This window comes from Nyctereutes procyonoides, unplaced genomic scaffold (assembly GCF_905146905.1).
Source record: "Nyctereutes procyonoides isolate TBG_1078 unplaced genomic scaffold, NYPRO_anot_genome, whole genome shotgun sequence".
NCBI lineage: Eukaryota > Metazoa > Chordata > Mammalia > Carnivora > Canidae > Nyctereutes > Nyctereutes procyonoides.
Window position 1 is genome coordinate 9912 of NW_026575134.1, and position 24216 is coordinate 34127.

The 24216-nt window shown below is 49.0% G+C and overlaps 1 protein-coding gene across 1 annotated transcript; it reads right to left on the bottom strand.

Moving 5' to 3' along the window:
- Nucleotides 1-797: 797 nt before the first annotated feature.
- Nucleotides 798-23590, bottom strand: SUN3 (Sad1 and UNC84 domain containing 3). The gene is made up of 10 exons (XM_055300778.1): nt 23469-23590; nt 20382-20443; nt 18194-18297; nt 12925-12965; nt 11654-11819; nt 10089-10173; nt 7333-7448; nt 6014-6181; nt 2005-2097; nt 798-917 (listed from the first exon to the last, which is right to left on the bottom strand). Exons 1-10 carry the CDS (start codon nt 23588-23590, stop codon nt 798-800), a joined length of 1077 nt encoding a protein of 358 aa, XP_055156753.1.
- Nucleotides 23591-24216: the final 626 nt, after the last annotated feature.

The window sequence follows — 24216 nt, forward strand, 5'->3', positions numbered from 1 at the left end:
GGAAGGAGAGAGAATCTCAAGCAGACTCCCCGCTGAGCATGGAGCATGATAGAGGGCTCGATACCATGACCCTGAGATCATACCTGAGCCAAAATCAAAAGTCAGACATTTAACCAACTGAGCCTCTCAGAGGCCCCTTATTATTTTTTGAAATCTTTGTTACAGCTTTTGTAAATTGTATCCTCTAACTGGTTGTTGTTTGTATTTATGAATGAAGCCAATTTCCATATAATAATTTTGTACACTAATTTCCTGTGGTTTCTCCTTGTTTGTAACCTATTCCTTCATTGATTTTACTGCATGTCAAGAAATTCACCAAGCCATCTGCAAGTCACATGGTCAGATTCCTCTCTGATTTTCACCTCTAATTTCTTAGGCTTACCTGCTTGCATTGACGGGTGCCTGCAGTCACTGCTAGATCACTGTTACGTATACGTATATGGCACGACAGTAGTGGTGGGCATCCGTGCCATTCATGCCTGGTACAGTTAGTGTTGCATGAGTAATGAAGGCAGAGATGCTAGTCTGAGAGACTGTAGAATAATACCAGCTTCTTCCAAATGCTTTCCTTTCAGTGCTTTCACCTGATTCATCCTCAAAAGCTAAAGTACCACAAGAACATTGCACTTATTCTATTTTTTACTAGTAAAACTCATTCACATTTTATTGGCAGGTATGAACCACTTTGAGTTTTCCCTCCCACTCCCGTTTCAATTCCTATGGGTGCGATGAACCTAAAGGAATAAGAACAGTCCCGTATTCTGGACCTGTGGTCACGGCCGTCTGCTGGGGGTCCTCTAGGGGTATTCTCCTGGGGTGCCATGGACTCTGAATCTATATAAACATGTGTATTTCAGGTGTCCCCAGTTGCTGAGGATTTTCAGTTTTACACATGATAAGGATTCAAAAACATCATGCTGAAAATAAAGAGAAGATACAAATGAATGCCTTATACAGAAATCCCTCTCAAAGAATCCCAAGGTGGGTACCTGGGGGGCTCAGTGGTTGGGCATCTCCCTTCAGCTCAGGGCGTGACCCTGGAGTCCCAGGATTGAGTCCTACATCGGGCTCCCCCAGAGGGAGCCTGCTTCTCTCTCTGCCTGTGTCTCTGCCTCTTTCTCTCTCTGTCTCTCATGAATAAATAAATAAAATCTTAAAAAAAAAAACACGCAGTCTAATGGATGGGAAAATAAGCCTGTACGTACAGGGCTCGTAAGAAGGACAATAGCGAGGTGGGAGAAAATGTGGTGATCTGGACACTAAGTGCTCCCCCCCCACTCCCCCGCCCTACAGCGCTCCTAGGTGGGAGTGAGAGAGGAATGGATGAATAATCATGTATGAAACTCTATGGGTTCATTAGGTTCATTCATTTCTAACACATATATTGTTCTCAGCTTGGATTATCTCAGCATATTATACAGAACACACTTATTTTTACCTGGTAAGCAATGCCTTCTAAATCTTCCTGTGGCTAATGACAAATAATGAAAACATATTTCATATACTTTAATGGCTTTCAGGGATTTTGATGTTAACAGGTGGTATTTTTTCCCCTCATTTTCTCTTCCTCACACTCCCCAATGTCAGGAAGAGGGATTTTACTCATATTGTCTGATATTTATTTTCTCTTCCTGAGTTCCTGTCTGCCTCAACCATCTCCATGGGAGGTGACATAGAGACACCAAACCCAATAGTATCAAGGGAGCCCAACAGGTAAGAGAAGGACTGAGAAAATAAATATAGTAAAACAAAACAAAACAAAAACATGATAGCAAATGAGGAAGAATCTGGCTTAGAACCCACTCTGGTATTTGCATGTTTTTTTTTTTTTGGCATTAAAATCCATGCAGCACGTGGAGCTAAAATTGAACTTTAGCCAAGCCTTCCTTAGCTTGCAATTTTGTCATAATCATCCTGACACAACACTTTGCATCCACAACACCGAAGGACCCCTCCCGGGAATGGACTTCCTTACACCTTGTGTTTTCCCAGGGCTCTCATTACCTGGAGCTCGAATGTCTGAACAGTGCTTCCTGTTTTGTTATATACGAACTGACCTAGGAAAATCTCTTCTCCCTCACACTGTTTCGAGATGCCCTGCAAAGGAAAGCAACAGACAAGGGGGTTCTCATGAGTGCATGCTTGGTTCAATAAACAGAGCCTGGCATCTGTCCAGGTAGCAACAGTTCACAAGACATCTTTGGGTGTCCACCAGGGCCATGGTGCTGTGCCAGGTGCTGGTGCTGCCCTGACACCCAACAGGTGTTTAACTCAGGGGCTTGTGAGGTGAGAAAAGGCTGACCACAGGTCTGACTGGATAGATAGACAATAGGTAGATAGATTGATCAATTGACTGATGGATGATAGATACATAGATGATAGATACATAGGTAGATAGAGATAGATGATAGATAGATGATAGATAGATAGATAGATAGATAGATAGATAGATAGATAGATAGATAGATATAGATGATAGATAAGACAGGGAACTAGAGGAAATCCCACCATTCACTCTGGCTCAATGACGGAATTTGCAGTTGGCATACCTTGAATTAAATAAACACCAAATGAGTGGCGCCAAGGTAGCTCAGTTGGTTAAGCGGCCGACTCTTGTTTTTGGATCAGGTCATGATCTCAGGGTCATGCTCTGCACTCAGCATGGAGTCTGCTTGTTCCTCTCCCCCACCGCCCCCACCCTACTCTCTTTCTCTCTCTCAAATAAATAAGTGAATAAAATCTTTAAAAAACAGGGATCCCTGGGTGGCGCAGCGGTTTGGCGCCTGCCTTTGGCCCAGGGCGCGATCCTGGAGACCCGGGATCGAATCCCACGTCGGGCTCCCGGTGCATGGAGCCTGCTTCTCCCTCTCCCTCTGCCTATGTCTCTGCGCCTCGCTCTCTCTCTGTGACTATCATAAATAAATAAAAAAAAAATTAAAAAAAAATCTTTAAAAAACATACACGCATAAGGGGCACCTGGGTGGCTCAGTGGTTGAGCGTCTACCTTCAGCTCAGGTCATGATCCTGGGGTCTTGGGATGGAGTCCCACACTGGGCTCCTCACAGAGAACCTGCTTCTCCTTCTGCCCCTCCCCACTGCTTGTGCTCGCTTGCTGTCTCTCTCTCTCTCTCTCCAACAAATGGGTAAATAAAATATTTAAAAAGAGAGACAGAGAAATGATGAGAAATGAATTTTATTGCCTGAAGGGTCACCCATAATTCCTCTGTAATGAGCACCTGGGTGTGCCTCTCTGAGAGAGGGTTCCAGCTACTCAAATACAACCCGTGTCAGCTGCAGGTGTCATCAGACACCTATTGCGGAGAGCATCAGGCTCGCATCGAAGGACAGTGGTTTCCTTTCTGTCTTGTAACCCAGAATCATGACACCTACAAGTGTTCAAAGGGTGCACAAAGCAGGGTGGGCACCCATGTTTTAACTCCAAGCCTCCCATCCAGATAGGGCCAGCAAGGAGTTGAAGAAAGGCATAAAGCAACAGGGAACACCTAAGATGAAGTCTGGAGATAGCCGATGGGTGGGTGGACTGCCCTGGCTGGAGGGGGACCAGTAGCATGTCTACACTTGCCATCACAAGTTCCCAGAATGGGCAGAGGCAGGGCCAGGGCAGGAGGCCAGGCACGGAGTTGCAGGGACAGGTGCATGAACCTATTCTCCCCATGGATGGTGGCAAAGCTGCAATCTCCTGAGCACAAGGTTGCAGAATTCCTCAAGGGTCAACCTGCCCCATATCACACTCTGGGGCTCCGGAAGAAACAGTCCAAACAGAACATCCACCCAAGTGCCTCACTGTCAGTAGCCAGCATCTTGCGTGCGGAGCTTTCAGCTGACTTTTTACCCTTTGGCTCCTAAATGCAACAGAAAAGCATCATCAGCCAGGAGAGAAAAGCACTTTTCAACAAATAGAAAAAGTGATATTTGGGGATAAAGACACGAGGGAGAGCAGAAGATAAATGCAACACGATTAATTAATATCCACTAATATCTTCTGAAGCTTAAGAGAAGATATTGCATCCATGAAGGAAGAAACTTAGACCCAAAAGAAAGGAGTTATTTACAGGAAAAAAAAAAAACGTCTAAGAATAATCACAACAGTGGAAATGAAAAATTCAACATATGGGTTAAGATAAAATTTGATAAAAATCTTTCAGAAGGTGAAGCAAAAAACAAAGAAGGGAAATTAGAAAAGATTTTTTACATAATAGGTTAGGTGATTAAGTTAAATCCCCGGATGCAGACGTGAAGTTGTGGTCAGATCTGAGCCGAGGGGCAGAGTGGCGCAGAGCGACATCTTTAAAAAATAAAAAAATAAAGAATAAACTTGGAAAGTGCCTGACATGAAGAAACATGATGGCAGGATTTTTACCGTTCTGAAAAAGAGGGGTGGGGATTGCTCTGTGATAGGAATATAGAAAAGTAAGCAAATGAAATTAAAATGAGGCATTTGTTATCCTCAGGAACATCGGAAATCATACACAAAGAAAACAGTATTTCAATGAACTCTATGGTTCGGTGAGAACAGCACCACTCACACTGTAAGTGGAAACGTCGCATATTGATTCAAAGGAAGATGCGGCATCTACCAGGGTCCCCACCCTGAAACGCAGATTTAGCGCGTGACCCAGTAATTCCCCCTCCAGGTTCAGACCCCAGAGAAAGGAACACCAGTGTCCACACTAAGACGAATGCTCTCAGGGCACTATTCATAATAGTCGAAACGGGGGAAACAATTCAAATGCCCTTCCGCTGGTGAGTGGATGGATAAAACATGTCTAGCCACACAACGAATTATTATTCAGCAATTTATTTATTGTTATTTTTTCAATGTTTAAAATATTTTTTCAAGATTTATTTATTTATTTGAGAGAATGAGAGACAGAGACAGGGAGGGAGAGGCAGAGTCTTAAGCAGACGTCGCACTGCACACAGAGCCCGGCACCCGGCTCCATCCCAGAACCCTGCGATCATGACTGAGCTGAAACCAAGAACGGACACTCACCAGACTGGGCCACCCAGATGCTCCTATTATTCAGCAATTTAAAAAATGAAGTAGTGACACGTTATATAACACAGGTGAACCCCAACAACATGATGCTAAATGGAAAGAGCTGCTCACAGTGGACCACATATTGTACAATTCCACCTATACTGAAATGTCCAGAGTAGGCGACTTTGCAGAGACAAAGCACGTCAGTGGTGCCAGGGGTTGGAGATGACAGCTGACAACGAAGGAGTGCAAGCCTTCCTTTGGAAGGAATAAAAATGTTCTACCGTTGATTGTGGTGATGGATACACAAGTCTGTGAACATATTAAAAGCCGCAGAAGTGAACACTTTAAGGAAGTGAACTGCTGATGTGTGAATGGCATCTCAGTAAATCTGTTTTTTAAAGAAAAGACAGACCCCAGAATTGGGAGGAGAATGAGAATGAGAGCTGTAGAAGAGAACTAATCTTCATTTTTCATCAGAGGAAGTCAGTGGATTATAATCGAAACTGAAAAATCATGAGTAAAAGTAGGGGCACCTGACTGGCTCAGTCAGTAGAGCATGTGACTCTCGATTTTGGGGTGGTGAGTTCGAGCCCCATGTTAGGCATGGAGATGACTTTTAAAAAAAGAAGTAATGGTAAAAGCAAATATGAAGGCAAGTACCCAAATGAGCAGCTAAAACTGTGGCAAGTAGAAATTTCCAGAGAAGCTGGGGTGTAAACCCTGGCACAAGAAAAAAAAATGTTTCATTATCGGCATATGAGAATGTTGATTTTTTAATTGTGTGCATATAACTTTGATAAAAGTAAAAAAAACAAAGAGTAAGAGAAATTATCTGGTCCAACCCTCTGTCTTTGTAGATGGCAAAGCTGAGGTTCTGGAAGGAAATAACCTTCTCAGAGTGACAAACATGGTTAGCCACATGGTTCAGGTGACATCCCAGCGTGTGATTCCTAACCAACCCCCTCCTAGCACAACCCACTCTGAACACGGATTTCGAGTGCCTCTCACATAGACAGAAAATTCCTTGGGTGCGCTGGAGATATTCCCTGAGGGAGACACCTTCTCCGAGATGTGCTCCATGGTAACGGCGGTTGGCACGATCTTCCTGGCAAGCTTGATCAGGGCGTGACCCTGGGAACCTGGGAAGGCCCAGCACTTCCCAGGGTGGACGTCCGGCTGGAAAGGAAACACCAGGTTAATCTCTTATCTTGTATAAATCCACGCTGCACCATTGGTCAGCAAATCACTACTGACCGCAGATCTCGCTTATGCCTATGGTATGAAGGAAAACTGCCCAGATATCCAGGGGTTTGGTTGTTTTCCCAGGGCAGATTGTGCTTCTATCACTCAAAGCCCTTTATTATAGGATTATCTATAATATGATTGCATAATTTATTTATTGTGTATTTTCTTTTGTTACTCTACTAGTCTGTATGTCTAGAAGGCAGCCAGTTGGCATGAGTGCTGATGGCGTGCCAGTGGCAAAGACAGTGATAGAGGTGATGGTGGTGGTGGTGGTGGTAAGGAAGAAAAAATGTACCATTTTCTAGATCCAGAGTCTGGAATGAAATCTGTACAATTGCTCCTGGAGGTATTCCTACCTTGGAAACTGACTCCAGGTTTGTAGATTGTAGTTAAGATTGAGCGCTACCAGCTGATGATGTCTCCCTAGAGCCTTCTAAGTTGAGCTCAGATGTTTTCACGGGAATCTTACTTGGAAATTTATCCTGTTATACTTGGACTCTGTAAGAATGTGTAGCCCGAACGGCGTGCAGCAGTGCCTGCACCGAGGGGCATGTACCTTGAGATAACGTTTGTTAGAAGACTGAAGTTTTCAACAAAAAAGGGCGGCCACAGAATCAACTCAAGGAGAAGATATAGAATGCAAGCATTCTATTTAAGTAGTAAATCATCTAGTTTACAATTACAAATTAATCAATCATAGATTACTGCTCATAAAATAAGAAATAATTTCTATAGTTTGATGACTATTAAAACGCAAGTAGGGGCGCCTGGGTGGCTCAGTCGGTTAAAAATCTGACTCTTGATTTCGGCTCAGGTCTCAGGGTTGTGAGATCGAGTCCCACATAGGGCCCCATGCTCAGCGGGGAGTCTGCTGGAGATTATCTCCCCCTCTCCCTCTGCCCTCCTCCCTGCCCCCACTGTCTCTAAAAAAATAATAAAAAATAAAATAAAATGCAAAGACATGGTTTCAGGTTCTGTGACAAGTTCAGATTGGTCTCCATTTTGGGTGTTAATATTTTCATGACACTTAACAGGAACAAAATCTTCAAGTATAAATAGATTCCTCTGGGTCTAACTTTTACCTGGAGGATAATATCTGGAGGCATCTCATAAGTTAAGAACCCAATCCCATGCCAGTAAAGTTTTGCTTTATTATTTTTGTAACTTTCTGAGGTCCCGGCTTCCACAATAGAGGCCCCTAAAAAGATAAAATAACTTTCAAAATTGAGAATTACACGTCTCCAAACACATCAGTTATACATTTTTTTATAAATTTATTTTTTATTGGTGTTCAATTTGCCAACATATAGAATTATACCCAGTGTTCATCCCGTCAAGTGCCCCCCTCAGTGCCCGTCACCCAGTCAACATCAGTTATATTTTCATAGCGTTGTTAGAGAAGTATTCCCAGGCAAATTGCAAGTAAGGTGAAGTTCACACTGGGGAACTGGTAGGGAAAGTATGGCTTCCCGCCCTCATTACCACTGAGATTCTGTCTCTTTGAGAAAACCATGCTTGTTCCTTGTGGTTTCACAACATTTCTGAAACTGGTATTGATTCAGTTCTGAACTGAACAATTGATTCAGAGGTGGAAATTTTATGTGTATTGTGTTTATTACCTAATCAGACTTACAGACCCCCATATTTTAACAGCTCATGTGATGAGACTATTATGTCAGCCCAACCTACCTAAAAGCAAAAAAAAAAAAAAAAAAGCATAAAAAACAATGTCAAGAGTGCCTGGGCGGCTCAGTCATATAAGCAGGCAATTCTTGGTTTTGGCTCAGGTCATGGTTTTGGCTCTGCTTTGTATATTTGTCCAAATTTTTCAGTTGTATGTAATCAGTGAGGGGAGAAGCTGGCATGGGCTCTCTCCACGTTGGTCCAACCAGAAGCTGGCAACGCACTTCATGCTCGCATTTACTAAGAAACCGTAACATGTTCTGCTCGTCCTTGTTCTACATGGACTATTGCTGGATTTGCATTTGTCATCGTGAATTTTTTGAAATGGAAGCTATAAATGCATTCAATAAAGAGGAGGAGGGATCCCTGGGGAGCTCAGCAGTTTAGGGCCTGCCTTTGGCCCAGGGTGTGATCCTGGAGTTCCAGGATCGAGTCCCGCGTCGGGCTCCCTGTGTGGAGCCTGCTTCTCTCTCTGCCTGTGTCTCTGCCTCTGTCTCTCTCTCTCATTCTGTGCCTCTCATAAATAAAAAAATAAAATCTTTAAAAATAAAAAAATAAAGAAGAGGAAAGAGGAAAGAAAGCATAAAAAGGGTGTATCTAAATGCCAGTATTAAAAAAAAAACAAAACAAAAAAAGGATTCTCTGTCTGGTTCATCTCCCCATGTCTTTTTGTTGTTGTTGTTGTTAAGATTTTATTTATTTATTCATGAGACACACAGAGAGAGAAAGGCAGAGACACAGGCAGAGGGAGAAGCAAGCTCCATGCAGGGAGCCCGACATGGGACCCCATCCCCCCGGTCTCCAGGATCATACCCTGGGCCAAAGGCAGCGCTAAAATGCTAAGCCACCGGGGCTGCCCCTTTTTTTAAAAAAAATTTATTTCTTTATTTGAGAGAGCGAGCATGAGCAGGAAGGGCAGAGGGAGAGGGAGAGAGAATCTCAAGCAGACTCCATGCTGAGCACAGAGCCCAACATGGGCTGGATCTCACGACCCTGAGGTCACGATCTGAGCTGAAACCAGGAGTCGGATGCTTAACTGACTGTGCCACCCAGGTGCCTCTCACCTCCCCAAGTCTTATTTCAGTGCTAATTCTCCCCATGCTTCAGGAAATTCGGATGCAGGCAGGTCTATTCTCTTGCTCTGCCTCTCTCAACCCATGTGCATGCACACGTGCACACACACAACTGAATAATCATTCTAGTCCAAATGCTCTCAATTTTACACAGGGCACAACTTTATTGTCCCAGTATAAATCTGGCTTTGTCAATTGGTAAAAATCAGCGTTATTGCGTTTGTTTTATATTTTCCCCCTTTGCTCACTGAGCACATGTCATGTACGGACTATCACAGGCAGATAGGGAATATTAAGGTTAATGTTTCTTAGTGTAAGCACTTAAGAATTAAGTTCAATTGGAAGACTTTAAGAATGTAGTCTTTTAACATCATTTAATCACTGATAATACATTTAGATTAGTCATTAGCAGTCATTTTAGAATATAAAATATAAAATGTTCTAACTTTTGTATCGCTTGTCCTATTTTCTGCATTCCCAACCTCATTGTGGCATGACAGCTTCCTTTGTGGTCCTTTTTTTTCTTCTTCTTTTTTTAAAGCATTTATTGATTTATTTGAGAGAGAGTGAGCACGAGCAGGGGAGGAGCAGAGGGAGAGGGAGAAGCAGGCTCCCCGATGCAAGCTGGATCTCGGGACCCTGAGAACATGACCTGAGCTAAAAGCAGACACTTCACCCACCGAGACACCCAGGCGCCCCCCTTTGTGGTCCTTTCAATGCATGCTAATGAAGATGCCCAGTTTTGCTTCTTCCAAGATTTGCACCCCGAAAACAATTAACTACAAACATTTCTATTCTCTTCCTCATTGTCTAGATTTGTGAATTTTGGCTTCTTCTCAAGTTATTGAATACATAAGTATGTTTTCTTAATAAAAAAATAGAGAGGGGGCACGTGGCTGGCTCAGTTGGTAAAGCATGCAACTCTTGATCTCGGGGTTGTGACTTTGAGCCCCACATTGGGTGTAGAGATGACTTAACAATAAAAAATAAAAAATCTTTAAAAAAAATAAAAAATATATAAAATAAAATCATATGGAGAATCAGGACACTTTGGAAGCATTAACTCTTCAGCTTTTACTCACCTGCTGATTTAAGTGCATAGTCAGCCATCTGGACTTGGTCCTCTCTCAACTTTTTAAGGACATAATTTACCAAGTTTGACATTTCCTGTACAAGTATTAGAAAGAGTTTTCAGTTAACAATTCTGGCCAACTGCATGAGTTTTGACAATTTGTTGGTGTGGACCTAAGTGTCATAATCTGCAAAAATACCAGCAGTGAACATTTAGGGAGCTGAACAGAGCCAGCCACGGCACACAGATTTCCAGTGCCCTCCATAGGTCTGTGGGATTGCTGCTCCCCGGGCAGCTGAGGTGTGTCCAGACACCCCCAAGTTGGGGCATGGTGGACCCAAGGCCCCTTCAGAATCCCTAACAAGCCCCCGTCATGCTCTGCAGTGAGGAGATCACACGAGGTTGTGTGTGCCACCTGCTGGGCACCCCCCTTCATTCTTGCCTAAAGACTTAATCGTTCTGTAGGTATTTGGGAATCGGGCAGTTTACATGGAGTTCCTGCTTGTTAGAAAGTATCCATCCTTTGAGTTAAGGCGGGCTTCTTTTAAAAATAAATATATACATATATATATACATATATATTATTTATTTATTTATTTATTTATTTATTTATTTATTTATTTATTTGAGAGAGAGCGAGAGAGCACATATTGGAGGAGCAGCAGAGGGAGAGGGAGAACCAGACTCCCCGCGGAACAGGGAGCCCGATGTGGGGCTGGATCCCAGGACCTGAGATCGTGATCTGAGCTGAAGGCAGATGTTTCACCAACTCAGCCACCCAGGCACACTTAATATTGGCTTCTTAAGGATGTTCTGATTTTATAAAGCAAGAGTCCGAGAGGACCCACCATCCAAGGTCAAATTGACGTGGACCCTTGTCTCAGGGCCATGACAAAATGTGGCCTGGAAGGCAGGAGGTGTCAGAGTCCTGTTTGTGTGTGCTTCAGAAAGTAGACATTGAGGAGGGCACCCAGGTAGCTCAGTAGGTGAAGCATCTACCTTCTGCTCAGGTCATGATCTCAGGGCCCTGGAATCGAGCCCCACAGCAGGCTCCCTGCTCAGCGAGGAGTCTGCTTCTCCCTCTGCTGCTCCCCTTGCCCATTTGTTCTCTCTCCCTCAAATAAATAAAATCTTTTTTTAAACGTGGACATTAAGGGAAGAAGAGAAGTTAGTGAAGAGCGAGAAAAGCAGCAAAGCCAAGCTCTTCGGTCTCCAGCACAGTGTTGTGCAATGGGGAATGGACAGGTCAAGTGCACTAGCTTCAGACGGTCCTTGAATAAAAATATTCTAAGTATTTGTGTATAGACATTCAGGGGCTGCATTTCTGAATGATCTTCTGTTTTACTGGAAAATAAAACAGAATCAGGTTATTTATTTTGGGAGGAAGTCAGTTATATTGGAACACGGTCTTCTCCGTGATACACAAATGATTAAAAAAAAAAAGTGGGTTTCTGTGGCAAGCTTTATGGAGGTAAGCTGCTGTCAGGGAGTGTTGAGGAGGAGGACAAAGCCACAGAGCAGCCAGCCCTGGATTTGACCAGATGCCCTGGAATGTGCCCCTCCCAGGCGCCCTACCTCATCGGTGGCCTCCGTGGGGTCCTGGTCCTCATCCTGGTCCGTGTTCCAGCTGTAGCTGTGCAGATCCTCCTGCGTATCCCTAAGGAGTGCCCTCAGAACATCTATTTGTTCAATTAAAAATAGAATTTCACGGAAGTTGTTTTCCAAAGTCTGGCTTTCCTTCCTGGAAATGGAGACGCCGATGTGAAAGGAAGGAAAGTGAGCTCCCATCATCAGCTGGGCTTGGGGAGCAGCAGAGCAAGAGCCGAAGGGCTTTATATTGTAGGCAAAGTCTTGAGCGAGGGCGCTCAGGATGCCCTTCGTCCAAAGCACCACCTCTCACTCTCTACAAAAGCAAGCACACTCAGGGGGAGCTTCCAGGATGCACCCCAAAGCTTGGGGGGTGCTCTCCGCAGGCAGGTGGGGCTCACCCTTACCCGTCCCTCGTCCCTCCCTTGGGGCTCCGCCACCCTGACCCGAGGCTGCAGGACCTCACAGCTTGAAGCCTAATCCCAACCCGTCACCTTGTTCCCTTGTTCAAAAGGGAACAGCCTGCATTTCCAGTGGGGTACAGAGCAGGGGGGTCATCCCGAGCCCCGAGGTCCTAGGGGCTCTGGAAAGGAGTGTGGCTAGAGGCTGGTGGTGGGAGGCCGAGGGGCTGGAGGCCGCAACCCCGGGGGGCCACCTGTTCCTGCTGACAGTAGGTGTCAGAATGGCTCCTGCTATTTTTACAGCTTGAAAATGACTGGTGGGTAGCATAAGAATGTGTCGAGCCAGCAGGCATTTCCTTTTGGTGAAGAACATAAGCACTACTCATCTCGTATTCTTTCCTCCCAATTTGTAAAACTACATGGTCAGAGTTTGGAAAACACAAGATCTTCATGAAATAAACAGTTACGTTTCATTATAACAGTCATTATTCTGTGCAAAAAATTAGTGACAAAATAGAGATCCTGCTTATAATCCTGTGTCCTGCTGCACTTCCCAGGCACAAGATATATTACTATTTATTATAATCATTAAATATATATTACTTATCATTATAGTTATTTTGAAGGCTTCATAATTCTCCATTACATGTTCTCAAATGTACTTAACCATTGGCTTATTTTTCTTATCTAGCTGGTTTTCATTGTTTTTTAGTCATAAATAATCTTGAAAGCACCACTCAGTGTACATTCCCTTAAAGAATAAGCCACAGAAGTGGGTTTTAGTTTCAAAGTGTTACAGGAACATTCCGCCACTGGAGTCACACCAGAAAGTCCCACGATTCAGAAAATCTCACTCACTTTAAAAGCTCCAGTTGCTCTTTCGGCATTCGAAGTCGGGCCTGGAAAGAACCAGAGGACCCACATCATTCTGCATCCTACCTATTCAAGCAGAATGAGTGTTCTTATTCATAAAGGGGAATGAAATCACTTTTCCACCCCGATGTCCCTGCATGACAGGTGGACACCAAGTGACCTCTAATACACCTGTGTGTCCGTCAGCCTTCCTGTAAACAGTTAGGTTTCGTGGGGACGAAATCTGACAGTGACAACTGGAGTCCACGAGGGGCTCTGTTCCTCACGGGGCCGGACTCTCCCGGCTCCTGGCCCCCGTCTCTGCCCAGCCGCCCGGCCTTGCCCTCTGGGTCCCTGGCGGGGACTCCTATCACCGGGTCTAGGGCCCACCTCGGAAATCCGGGCTGGTTTCATCTCAGGAGCCCTGACTGCATCTCAGGAGACTCTTTCGACATCACAGGTTCTCAGGCCGGGCAGCTGAGGGTCACCCTTCAGCCCACCGCAGGGACCACCCATGGGCCGTGGGGAAATAGCTCCCCGCCCTCCTCTGCTGACCAGTCTGCTCTTTGGCTCCGACACCTGGGCCCCTTCCTACCCGTTTGCTGTGCAAAGTGGCTCCGCCAGGGAGGGCCTCCCACGAGGGCCCAAGGGAGGGCGCCGTGGCAAAAGCAGTGCAGCCTGGTGTGCAGTAAAAAGGCACTGCTGGGTTTGGGGGGGTCATTTTTGTTTAGAGAGAGAGAGAAAGAGAGAGAGCACACACGTGGGGGGAGGCGCAGAGGGAGAGGGGAACCCCAAGCAGACTCCCCGCTGAGCGCGGAGCCCGATGCAAGACCGATCCCAGGACCCTGAGATCATGACCTGAGCTGAGGTCAGGAGTTGGATGCCTAACCAACTGAGCCTCCCAGGAGCCCCATGTTTTATTTCGTTTGTTCGTTTTAAATTTGCCAAGCAATTTAACTCCGTATAGGCTCCCCTTAATGTGTTTCTTTTGCCAGGGTCGTGGATTTGGGAGCCTATTTTTAGGAGAGAGAGAGATACTTATTTCTAGTTTTCAGTCTCTGTTGGAGGAAGCTCCCTGTCGGGAAGGGCAGCGTTTTCAACTTCCATCTCTTGCTTTCCACTCTAGCCTTAAAACGGTGGGTAGAAAATACTCCCTCATTAATTTGCTGATAAATGCATGTGAGTGTCCCTTGAAAATTAAAAGATCTCAGGATTGTTTTTTTAATTTCATTTTGGCTTCTCCTCCAAAAAGGGTTTCAAGTGGCTTCCACAGTAGGAACATATACAGTATGAAAACCCACAGGACAATAAACCAGTAAGGAAGTCAAAGGTATAAGGAGAAGGGGATGGAAGGCTGGAAGGTGCGATCCCCATCCCCTTGTGACCACGTGTGCAGGGTGGTGGGCTGGCGCACAGGCGAGCCTTCCCTGCCTGGACGTTGTTAGCCGTGGGCCCCATGTCAGGTTCTAGAATCAGAGACCAAATTGGAGGCACAGGGAAGCCAGGATGACCAAAATTCTCACTAAGCATACTGCTAAAAAAAACCCCAAAATCGAAGGTGTGGGAGAAGCTGCGTTGCACTGCGCCTGCGGATGGATGCCTGCAGCACTGACTTCCCTGAGAACTCTGGGAGTCCCGCCCCGCAGCTGTGGCCTCCCCACAGAACTCTCTGGGGTCTGGGGTCAGCCGCATTTGCGATCAACTGAAGGATGAAGTGGTCAAGGAGGGACGGGAGAGCGAGCTGTGGCCAGAGCCACGGTGTCGTTTACTGCTGTCATGTTTCTTAAAATGCTTTTCCCCTTAAAAGTATGGAAATCTCAATTTCAGACACTTCACAAATCTGCACGGGGGTCATGCCAATCTTCTCTGTCTGGTCTTTTTTTTTTTTTTAAGATTTTATTTATTCATGAGACAGAGATGCAGAGACACAGAGAGAGCCAGAGACACAGGCAGAGGGAGGCGCAGGCTCCATGCGGGGAGCCCGACGCGGGACTCGATCCCGGGACCCGGGGTCACAGTCAGGTCACCTGGGCTGAAGGCCGGTGCTCCACCGCTGAGCCCCCGGGCGGCCCCTGTGGTCTTACTCTTAGTGCAGGCGCTGCATCCCAAGCGAGCACCGTCGTGGTTTGCCTTCCCGGGTGACGTGGAGGCACGGGGTGTCTGCCAGATCGCGGCCCCGGAAGGCGGGGAGGGGGGGCACCGACTCCGCAGGAGGCTTCGGATCGCCTCACCAGGCTGTTACCTCTCTCTCCCCTTAACACCTGCCGCAAGAGCCCCACACTTTGCAGGTGGGTCCTAGAGGCCTAATGGCTGCAGCCTGCGCCCTATAGGGCGCTCGAGGCAAACCAGCTGCAGGTGGGAGCAGCTCAGTGCGGTCACCGACCTGAAGCTCTGATGGGTGACGGGACAGTGGCCGGGCCGGCACCGTGTGGCAGTACAACCAGCTACCCCGCATGTGCGGCCCACGGTTCACACTGGCAAGTCCTCTCTCGGCAGAACCCGGGTGTGAACTCGAGCCCCAGGCACACAACTAATTTCCTTAATTGTTCTAAGCCAGCTTCCTAATAAATGGATTTAGTGATACTCTTAAGAAAGGCTCATTTTGAGGAGAAAGTGAAATACGTATTTCGTGTCCCTATAATCATTTAAGATGCAGAGTTACTAACACCGGCTTCCTGCCCTGGAAGATGCAGGGGGCCCAGCTAGCTTCTCGGAGGGCAGTATTAAGTCTTTAAGATTCAGTATAAAAAGGTCACCTAAAAACTGGGAATCATTTATCCTTCTTGTAGGAGTTTATCCTAAATGAAAAAATTAAGCGTGGTTGAAAAGATTTGGCAACAGAGACATCTGTGTTGATGATATCGGAAAGTTGCAAACAATCCAATGGTTTGGAAACAAATATTATGAAATATGTAACTTATTCCTATCTATCCACTGGAATATTAGGCATAAAATGCCGTAGTTCTAAAATTATATCTAAAGAGAAGGGAACATTGTTTAAGATCTATTGTTAACTGAATAAAAACAGCTTCTATTGCCTGTAGCTTGGGATCTATAAAGAAATTACCAAAAAAGAAGAAAAGAAAAGAAAAGAAAAGAAAAGAAAAGAAAAGAAAAGAAAAGAAAAGGAAGGAAGGAATCACCTAGAAATAAGGCAGAGTCAGCGCCGCGCGGGTCCTGGCACAGCTTCCTTCCGCGTGGAAACTGGTAACACCTGTGGTGTCACGGAGGCGCCTCCCCTGAAGATCCGGCCAGAATATCGTAGGCAGAGGGGACGCCCAATGTCAAAGCCCTGACAAACCGCCAGGGGAGTTCTTGAGTGCATTCGTCAGGGTTCTCCAGAGAAACAGAACCAGTAGGATGTGTGGAGAGGAGGGATGGAGGGAGGGAGTGAGACAGGGAGAGAGAGACTTATTTTAGGGAACTGGCTCCCAGGATTGAGGAGGCGGGTGAGTCTGACATCTACGGGGAGGCTGGCATGCCGGGGGCCCGGGGAAGTGTTTGTATTGCAGCCCAAGTCCGAAGGCTATTTGGGGGCAGAGTTTCCTCATCTTTGGGGGAACCTCACTCTTTTTCTCTTAAGACCTTCAACTGATTGGGTGAGGCCCACCCACGGCACAGAGGATGATTTGTTTTACTCAAAGCCTATCGGTGTAATGCTAATCACATAAAAAAAAGCCTTCACAACAACATCTAGAACTAGTGTTTGGCCAAACATCTGGGCGCATAGCCTAGTGAAGCTGACCCGTACGATCGTAATAGGCATTAATCCCAAATTGGCGGTAACCGGAGGCCTCTGTTGCCCATGCCCATGAAATTCTCATCTCTGTTTTCCTGGAGGTGATTGGACTCTCCGGCCCCAGCTCCTGTGGGCCTGGGTCCTGGTCTTTGATGTGAGGGCCATGTGTGCGGGGGCTCTCTCAGGCTGACCCTCCTTGTGGGGTTTCCACGGGGCTCTACTTTCACCCGGGATCTGACACTCGTTATTCAGATTCCCAGGATATGCAGGGCAGATGGCATCCCTGCAACTGGGATCCATTCCAGGTATCAGCCTACGAGCTTCCCAGGGGACGGTCCTCCCGACAGCACGGTCTCCCCCTGGAGGGACACGACCAGACATAGGAGTTGCCGAGTGAGCTGAGAAGCAGGATCTGGAGGAAAGCAGCCGTGAGGTCAGGTGCAAGGTCACTGGCTGGGTGGGGTCCTTCCCACAGAGCAGTGGCTCATCTGGCCCCTGTCATTCCTCCCTTCTCTGGTCTTTGGAGGCAGACGCCGTCTGGAGAGCTGGGTGGGCCGGAGGGAGGACACGGCTGTCTGGCCCAGTGTAAGCCCACGTAGATGGAGCTGGCTCCCAGCTGAAGGGGAAGCTGTCCCGTCCAGAGCACCAGCCACTGCCTCACAACAAAGTGCTACTTGCAGGTTTCTGGGGGCTGAAGCCTTCCTTGGAGAGCTTTCTGCATCTGTCCAGTGGCTGTAACAGAACGTCTAGGCTGGGGGAGCTCAGGAAGAACAGGATTCTTCTATTCCTCGGTCCTGGAGGCTGGACCCTAGATCAAGGTGGGCGGATCCTTGTCTGGGGAGTCCCGCTTCCTGGTTCACAGAGAGCGTCTTCGTTCTGTGTCCTCACGTGGTGGAGAGGGAGTCGGGGAGCTCTCTGGAGCCTCCTCCTGCAGGGTGCTCACCCCAGGCACGAGGCTCCACCCCGTGACCCCCTCACTTCCCAAAGGCCCCTGGGGATTCGCTTTCAACTGGGATGACACCCAAATTCAGTCTGTGGCATTCTGACCTTGGCCTCCCAAGTTAAAGTCCTTTGTGCTTCCAACATGCATCCATTCTATCCCAACAGGCTCCAGAGTCTTGGCTCATTCCAGCATGAACCAAAAAAAGTCTGAAGCCCAAAACCTCGTCTAGAGAGCACCTAAGTCAGATATGGGTGTGATCCCAGGTACAATTCTTCCTGAAGCTCCTGCAGCTGTGAAGCTGTGCGCACACAGTGTGTGCTAGACACAAGGACGAGACAGCTGTAGGGGGGACGGCCTCATTGCAAAAGGGAGAAACAGGGAAGACCAGAGGTTCACAAACATTCAGTCTGTGGCAGGAGCCTGCTGGGATCAGAATGTGTAGGGTCTCTTAGGCATAGAACCACTGACTAGGACTCTGGTCCCTACGTTGTCCCTATTAGATGTTTCCATGCAAGACGAAGGTCACATACTGCAAGTGGGAGCATATTAAATTCTAAGCAAGTGACGTACACAAGGATTCAACAAAACCTCACCTGGTAGTTATAAAGCCTTGAACCATATTCTGCAACTAAAGCATAAAAGTGTCTGGATTTCTGAGGAAACTCTGCTTCTTTAAGCCACCTATGATTTCCAAGTCCTGTGAAAGAAAAGAGCGACTCTGATGAGAGGGTTTGTCTGCAAACATGTACGATGCTCTACATGCGTTCTTTCTAAAGACTTTTATTTGTCAGTCATCTCTACACCCGTGGGCTCGAACTCACAACGCCGAGATCCAGAGTCGCGAGCTCCGCTGACGGAGCCAGCCAGGCGGCCCGATGTTTCACAGGCATCAACCAGAATTTCTCCGAGCATGAACAGTACCTATGCTCGTAAAAAGAATATCGGATCCTTGGCTGACAATATGGGAAAATAGCAACACTGGGCGCTGAACGAGTTCTCTGTTGAGATGTCCGTATGCTGCCAAAGATGAACAGGATCTACTTTTCGTGGACTCTGAAAACTAACCCCAAACTTACAGCAACCAGAGGGCAGAGAGAAGGGTTCCTGCTCCCCCGCTGCCGTCCCGTTTCCAGCGCGGTGGCAGTGGCTGCGGGGATCGGAGCCTACGTGGCTCGTGCCAGGAGCTGATGGACACTGGTTCTCAAGCTACGGTGACGGGGAGGTTTGGCCTGCTTGGTGTTCCCACTCTCTGGGGCTAGAGGGCCTTCCTGGGAGGCTGTGGTGTCCGCTCAAAGATTAAGGACAGGGTGGCTGGCTCGGCCGGCGAAGTGCCTGCCTTCAGCCCAGGTCCCAGGATCGAGTCCTGCCACGGGCCGCCTGCGTGGAGTCCGCGTCTCCCTCTCCTTCCACCCACTCCCACCCTCTGCTCTCTCTCTCTCTCTCTCTCAAATAAATAAACAAAATTTCTTTTAAAAAAATTTAAGGGCGGGGATCCCTGGGTGGCGCAGTGGTTTGGCGCCTGCCTTTGGCCCAGGGCGCGATCCTGGAGACCCGGGATCGAATCCCGCGTCGGGCTCCCGGTGCATGGAGCCTGCTTCTCCCTCTGCCTGTGTCTCTGCCTCTCTCTCTGTGACTATCATAAATAAACTAAAAAAAAAATTTAAAAAAAAAATTTAAGGGCATAAATTGGTTTTACCCACCTGGGCAAGGGACAGTGAGTGGGCAAGTGGCAGACAGACCCCAAAGCACAGGAAGGAGAAGTCAGAGGGGGAGTCTCCGGTGAGAACAGAACTTGGAAGCAAAAGAGGACTGCAATGCGCGGGTCCAGACCGGATGCGTGTTCATTAGGGACGGTAGAGTGGATCCAGGCTCGCGTCTCGTGGCTCTGCGGGCTCCGTGTGAGCAAGACGTGGCGGTGCAGGCAGGGGCGTGGGAGGCCCGGCTCAGCCCTGAAGGGATCCCCAGGGTCAAGACTTGGAGAGGACTCATTGTCTCTCTCTGCAGACTCTGGGACGTCTCTGCCAGGTCACTATTGACCTATGAGGTGGCAAACAGCGACGTGAACAAGTGACCGGAGCCCTCAACAAGGAATCACAGCAATCCCTGGGAAAGGGGGGGAACTTGAAGCCATCCCTGGGGATTGTCCAAACACCGAACATAATAGGCAAAAACTTTATTTTCTTTTAAAGATTTTATTTATTTATTCATGAGGGACCCAGAGAGAGGCAGAGACACAGGCAGAGGGAGAAGCGGGCTCCCTGAGGGGACCCCAACGTGGGACTCGATCCCGGGACCTCAGGGTCACGCCCTAGGCCGAGGCAGATGTTCAACCACGGAGCCCCCGGGCGCCCCAGGTTTTGTGTGTTAAAGAGAGCACGCTCGCGTGTGCATTCACACCGGGAAGGGGCGGAGGGACAGGGAGACAGAGAATCTGAAGCAGACTGCATGCTGAGCGCAGAGCCTGACGTGGGGCTCGATCCCACGACCCTGAGATCACGGCTCGGCCGGAAGGCAGACACTCTGCCGACCGAGCCCCCGGCTCTGTGGTGTCCTATATTAAAGAGCGATTTCCCCGTGCGTCAGGGGTGGTGACGTGGGACCTCGGCCGTCTGACACCTGCGCGTGGCCCGCGTGGGGCCTGCACTTCAGACCCCGGGAGGAGTGAGTGTGACACGCGTTCACTTCTGCGGCCTTCCCTGGCATGTCCTCACAGCGGTGAGGGCCCCGTCCCCACTCAGAAACGTCCAGGGCCCGGCTTGAGCCTTACCTCGTGTGACTTACCTACGAGGAGGAGCGTCAGGATCCACAAGGTGCTTAGGACCATCTTCGTGGACCGGGTCAGCCTAGGAGAGGAGGAGCAGGACTTAGCGGGCCACAGCCTCCCGTTCCCTGACCGCGGGCCTATGCACCCGTCCGAGGCCGCGTGTGCGGTCCATTTACGGCCTCGCCGAGCTGCAGAATCCGGGTGAGCCTGCACCCAGACATCCTGCCCCCCGCTGCCATGCACCATGAGGCTCTGGGGCCATCTGCGTCGTGCGTGTGTGCCGGCTTTCTCGTGTGTGCATAGATGCCTACGGAGGACGGAACACAGGGGTTATCCTTCCAGAAAGAGAAGGGGTGAGGGTCTGATTCTATGGAAATTGCGTATTAAGGGAGGTGCCTGGGTGGCTCTGTCGGTCGAGCGTCCAACTCTTGATCTCAGCTCAGGCCATGATCTCAGGGTCACGAGATCGAGTCCCGTGCTGGCCTCCACACTGGGTGTGGAGCTCGCTTATAAAATAAGGAAAAGAAAACACAAGAAAGGAAGAAATCAGGCACTCAGCGAAAGAACTGGGCCAAGGAACAACTATCTGAGGAAGGTCTTTAAAGAATTGTAACACTTCACCTCACTTTCTATTGGGGTTCCCATCCCTGCAGAAGAGGACACCAGCCCCAGCTGCCCGGCTAGGGGGCCTTCGCAGGATGAGCACAGCCGTGTCACCTCAGTGAGAACAAGCAGAAGCTCACCGCAGGCCCGCGCGTCCCCATCAGGCCCTGGGCTTTCCGCCCCACAGGTCACCTCTGTCCTGGCCTCTGCCCCAGTGAACTGGGCTGCCTGGCCTTGAGCCGGCAGTAAGCAGAACCGTGTGTGGATGTCCTCCCTCTCATTATGGCTCGGTGCCCCGCTGAGTGAACACCGCGCCCGCCCCAGTGTCGCGGGGCTTCCCGGGCTGTGACAGCGCTGCTGGGACCGGGCGTGCCGTGGGTGCATTTGGTTCGGGTGCGCTCCTGAGAGACGGGCCGCTCGGTCCCAGAGGCTGTGCATTGCCAGACAACTTTGCAAACAGAACCTCCACACACCCAACTCTCTAAAGGAAAAAAAGAAAAAGGTTCAGATATAGGCTGAGGACGCTCAGGAAACTAGGAGCTTCTGGACAAAAGCCCTCTGGTTTGGCAAACTTTGTTTTTCTCACTCAAAATATATTTTTTAAAAAGCCAGATCAAGGGCCCCTGGGGGGCTCGGTGGTTGAGCATCTGCCTTTGGCTCAGGGTGTGACCCCGGGGTCCTGAGATCGAGTCCTGCATCGGGCTCCCTGCATGGAGCCTGTGTCTCCCTCTGCCTGTGTCTCTGCCTCTCTCTGTCTCTCATGAATAAATAAATAAAATCTTAAAACAAACAAACAAACAAAAAAAACAGATCCAAATGGATCACAAGGCAGGGGAGAGGCAGAGCTTTGTCAAGTCACCTCAGCAATTCGGGCTTTGTTTCTGACTGTTAAACTGACCCACTAACCAAAAGGTACGATTCCCTGCTCCAGGTCCAGGAAGACGTGCTAAGGAAGTCTGGGAGTGACTTCACTGAGTTCTTGATATGTTCATTTCTTTAAATTTTGCTCTTTCTTTAGCTTTAGGCACAAATGACAGTAAACAGATTACCCAGTGTTGAATTTTTGGAGTCAGCTGACCACTTAGGCGATCCACCAAGCTACTCTGAGCCCCGTGGCCCTGAGCTGCGTAGTCAGGAGCAGCTCAGATCCGCACCAAACCACAGAAGAGCCTCGGACCAGCCAGCCAGTCCCAGCCCAGGGCAGGGGATGGAGGAGCTGCGCCCCTGCCCACTGGTGCCCAGAGTGGGTGGGCTGTGCTAACAACCCAGAAGGTTCTCTCCACTCTTTGTCCTCGGCTGGGGTGGAAGGGGGTGTATATCTTGAAAACACATCCTCTGTAAATATTATTTATTGGTCACCGGGGGGGGGGGGGAGGGGGCAGCGTGGGGGGCGGTGTCCCCTGCCTAAAGAGAGTCATTCAAAGGTGGATTGCCAGCCCCGGAGCCTTCCTGCTGCTGGAGGAGAGGAGGGTGGCCACATTCCCATATTCGGGACAGGTTACTTCTGTGTTTTGAGAAAACCCTGGCTGTCAGGCACTGCTTTCCAGAGCCCCCCAGCTGCTTTGCCACCTGGATTATGACTGCCCGGAGCTGTCTTCCCGCATCACCACGATGACAGGAGACTTCAGGAGACTCTGTGGCCCTCGCTCATTGGTTCGGAGCAAGGGCTTGGCTGTTACCCCTCCCATGACGTCCTGTCACTTCTCCTCTCTGTTCTCCCAGCAGGTGGCCGAGGGGGCAGGTGCAGGGGGGTGGGGGTGGGGGGCTGGCACCTTTGGCCCTCCTGCTGCCTCCTGGCGGCCAGTGCACACCTGCTCTGACGACAGGACACAGTTATTGGCTCCAAATGTCTGCCCACTAACCGTGCAATCCCTTCCCACCCAGGAGGCACTAAACGCACTCCGTGTCTGGAGTCCCAAACTGTGTGTTGCGCTAAATGCCGCAAATCACAGAGAACAGGCAAGCTAGGTAAAAACAGGAATAATCTGTAAATTCTTAAAGTGAAATAGTAATCTTGCGGCTGCTGCTGTGGCTCATTCATTTTAAAAGGTAGCTTCCAGGGCACCTGGGGGCTCTGATGGTTAAGCATCTGCCTTTGGGCCAGGTCATGATCTTGGGGTCCTGGGATCGTGGCTCCCTGCTCAGTGGGGAGTCTGCGGCTCCTTCTCCCTCTGCAGCTTCCCCCGCTTGTGCACTTCCTCTCAATTAAATGAAGAAAATCTTTAAAAATAAATAGTAAAGCATATAAAGTGGCTTCTGGTCCACAACCCTTGGCCGCCATGCGCTGTGATGAGTGAAAGCATCCCTGGCTGGAAGGAGGACAGCGTGCCGCAGGAAGGCCTGCGATCAAGAGAACCCTGCCAGGAAACTGTTTGGAGATGACTTTCTCTCAAAGGGAGAACGGCCTGCACTGGGTTGTTTTCCAAGGAAGCAGAGCCCGTGCGGCATCCGGCCGGACAACCTAAGATCCCACGGAAGAGACTCTGCAGCTTAGTACGTACCTGTTGGGGTCGGGGCTTCCGCACTCCGGGAGCGCGACATGCAGATTAGCGCTGCCGCCGGCCTCTTCCGATTGAGCCCGAAAAAGCCTGGCGCCCCTTCTTGGCTTTGGCCTCCCGCTCATTTCCCCCCACGAGGCAGCAGAGCGCTGGCAGAGGGGAGAGCAGCCCCTGGCTGGCCGCTACGGTGTGGACAGCATGACCCCACCAGGGTCCAGGGCTGCTCTCTTGGCTCCCCTCCCGGGGGTTCTCCTTCCAGGGAGAAAGCTGCCCCCCCCCCCCCCGCCCGCCCTTCTGTTGCATCACCTCCTGTGACACATCACAATGGCCCAGGCCTTGTCAGGCACCTCTCCGCCCGCACAGCAGTGTCCGCGCTCCCTGTTGACACCCGCTGACCGGCCTGCATCCTGCCGAGGTCCCCCGGTACCCCTCTCTGCTGCCACAAACCAGCGGTCGGCTGTGTTCCCTGCACAAGGGAATGCCATGGATACAACGGAGACCCCAAACTATCGCTCCCCATCTCTCTCCTGTCCTTTCCTTCCCGCGGGGGCTGCGATCTGGAAATTGATACCCGAAATTCCCGCGTGTTTTTAAATAATTCATCACATAACAGGTGTCCATATATAACACAATATTGGCTACATGCCTTCCACTTAAATGACCTTCCTCAGTTTTCTTTTCTTTCTTTTTTTTTTTTTAAGATTTTATTTATTTATTCCTGAGAGACTCAGAGAGAGAGGCAGAGACCCAG

Bases quoted from the DNA above. Each gene is read 5' to 3' on its own strand.
- SUN3 (XM_055300778.1), bottom strand. From the start codon at position 23,590: ATGAGCGGGAGGCCAAAGCCAAGAAGGGGCGCCAGGCTTTTTCGGGCT. The intron at 11,820-12,924 runs GTGAGTGAGATT...CTCCATTTCCAG, and splicing joins GAGCAACTGGAGCTTTTAAA to GAAGGAAAGCCAGACTTTGG. The intron at 2,098-6,013 runs GTGAGAGGCACT...TTTCCTTTGCAG, and splicing joins CCAAGGAATTTTCTGTCTAT to GGCATCTCGAAACAGTGTGA.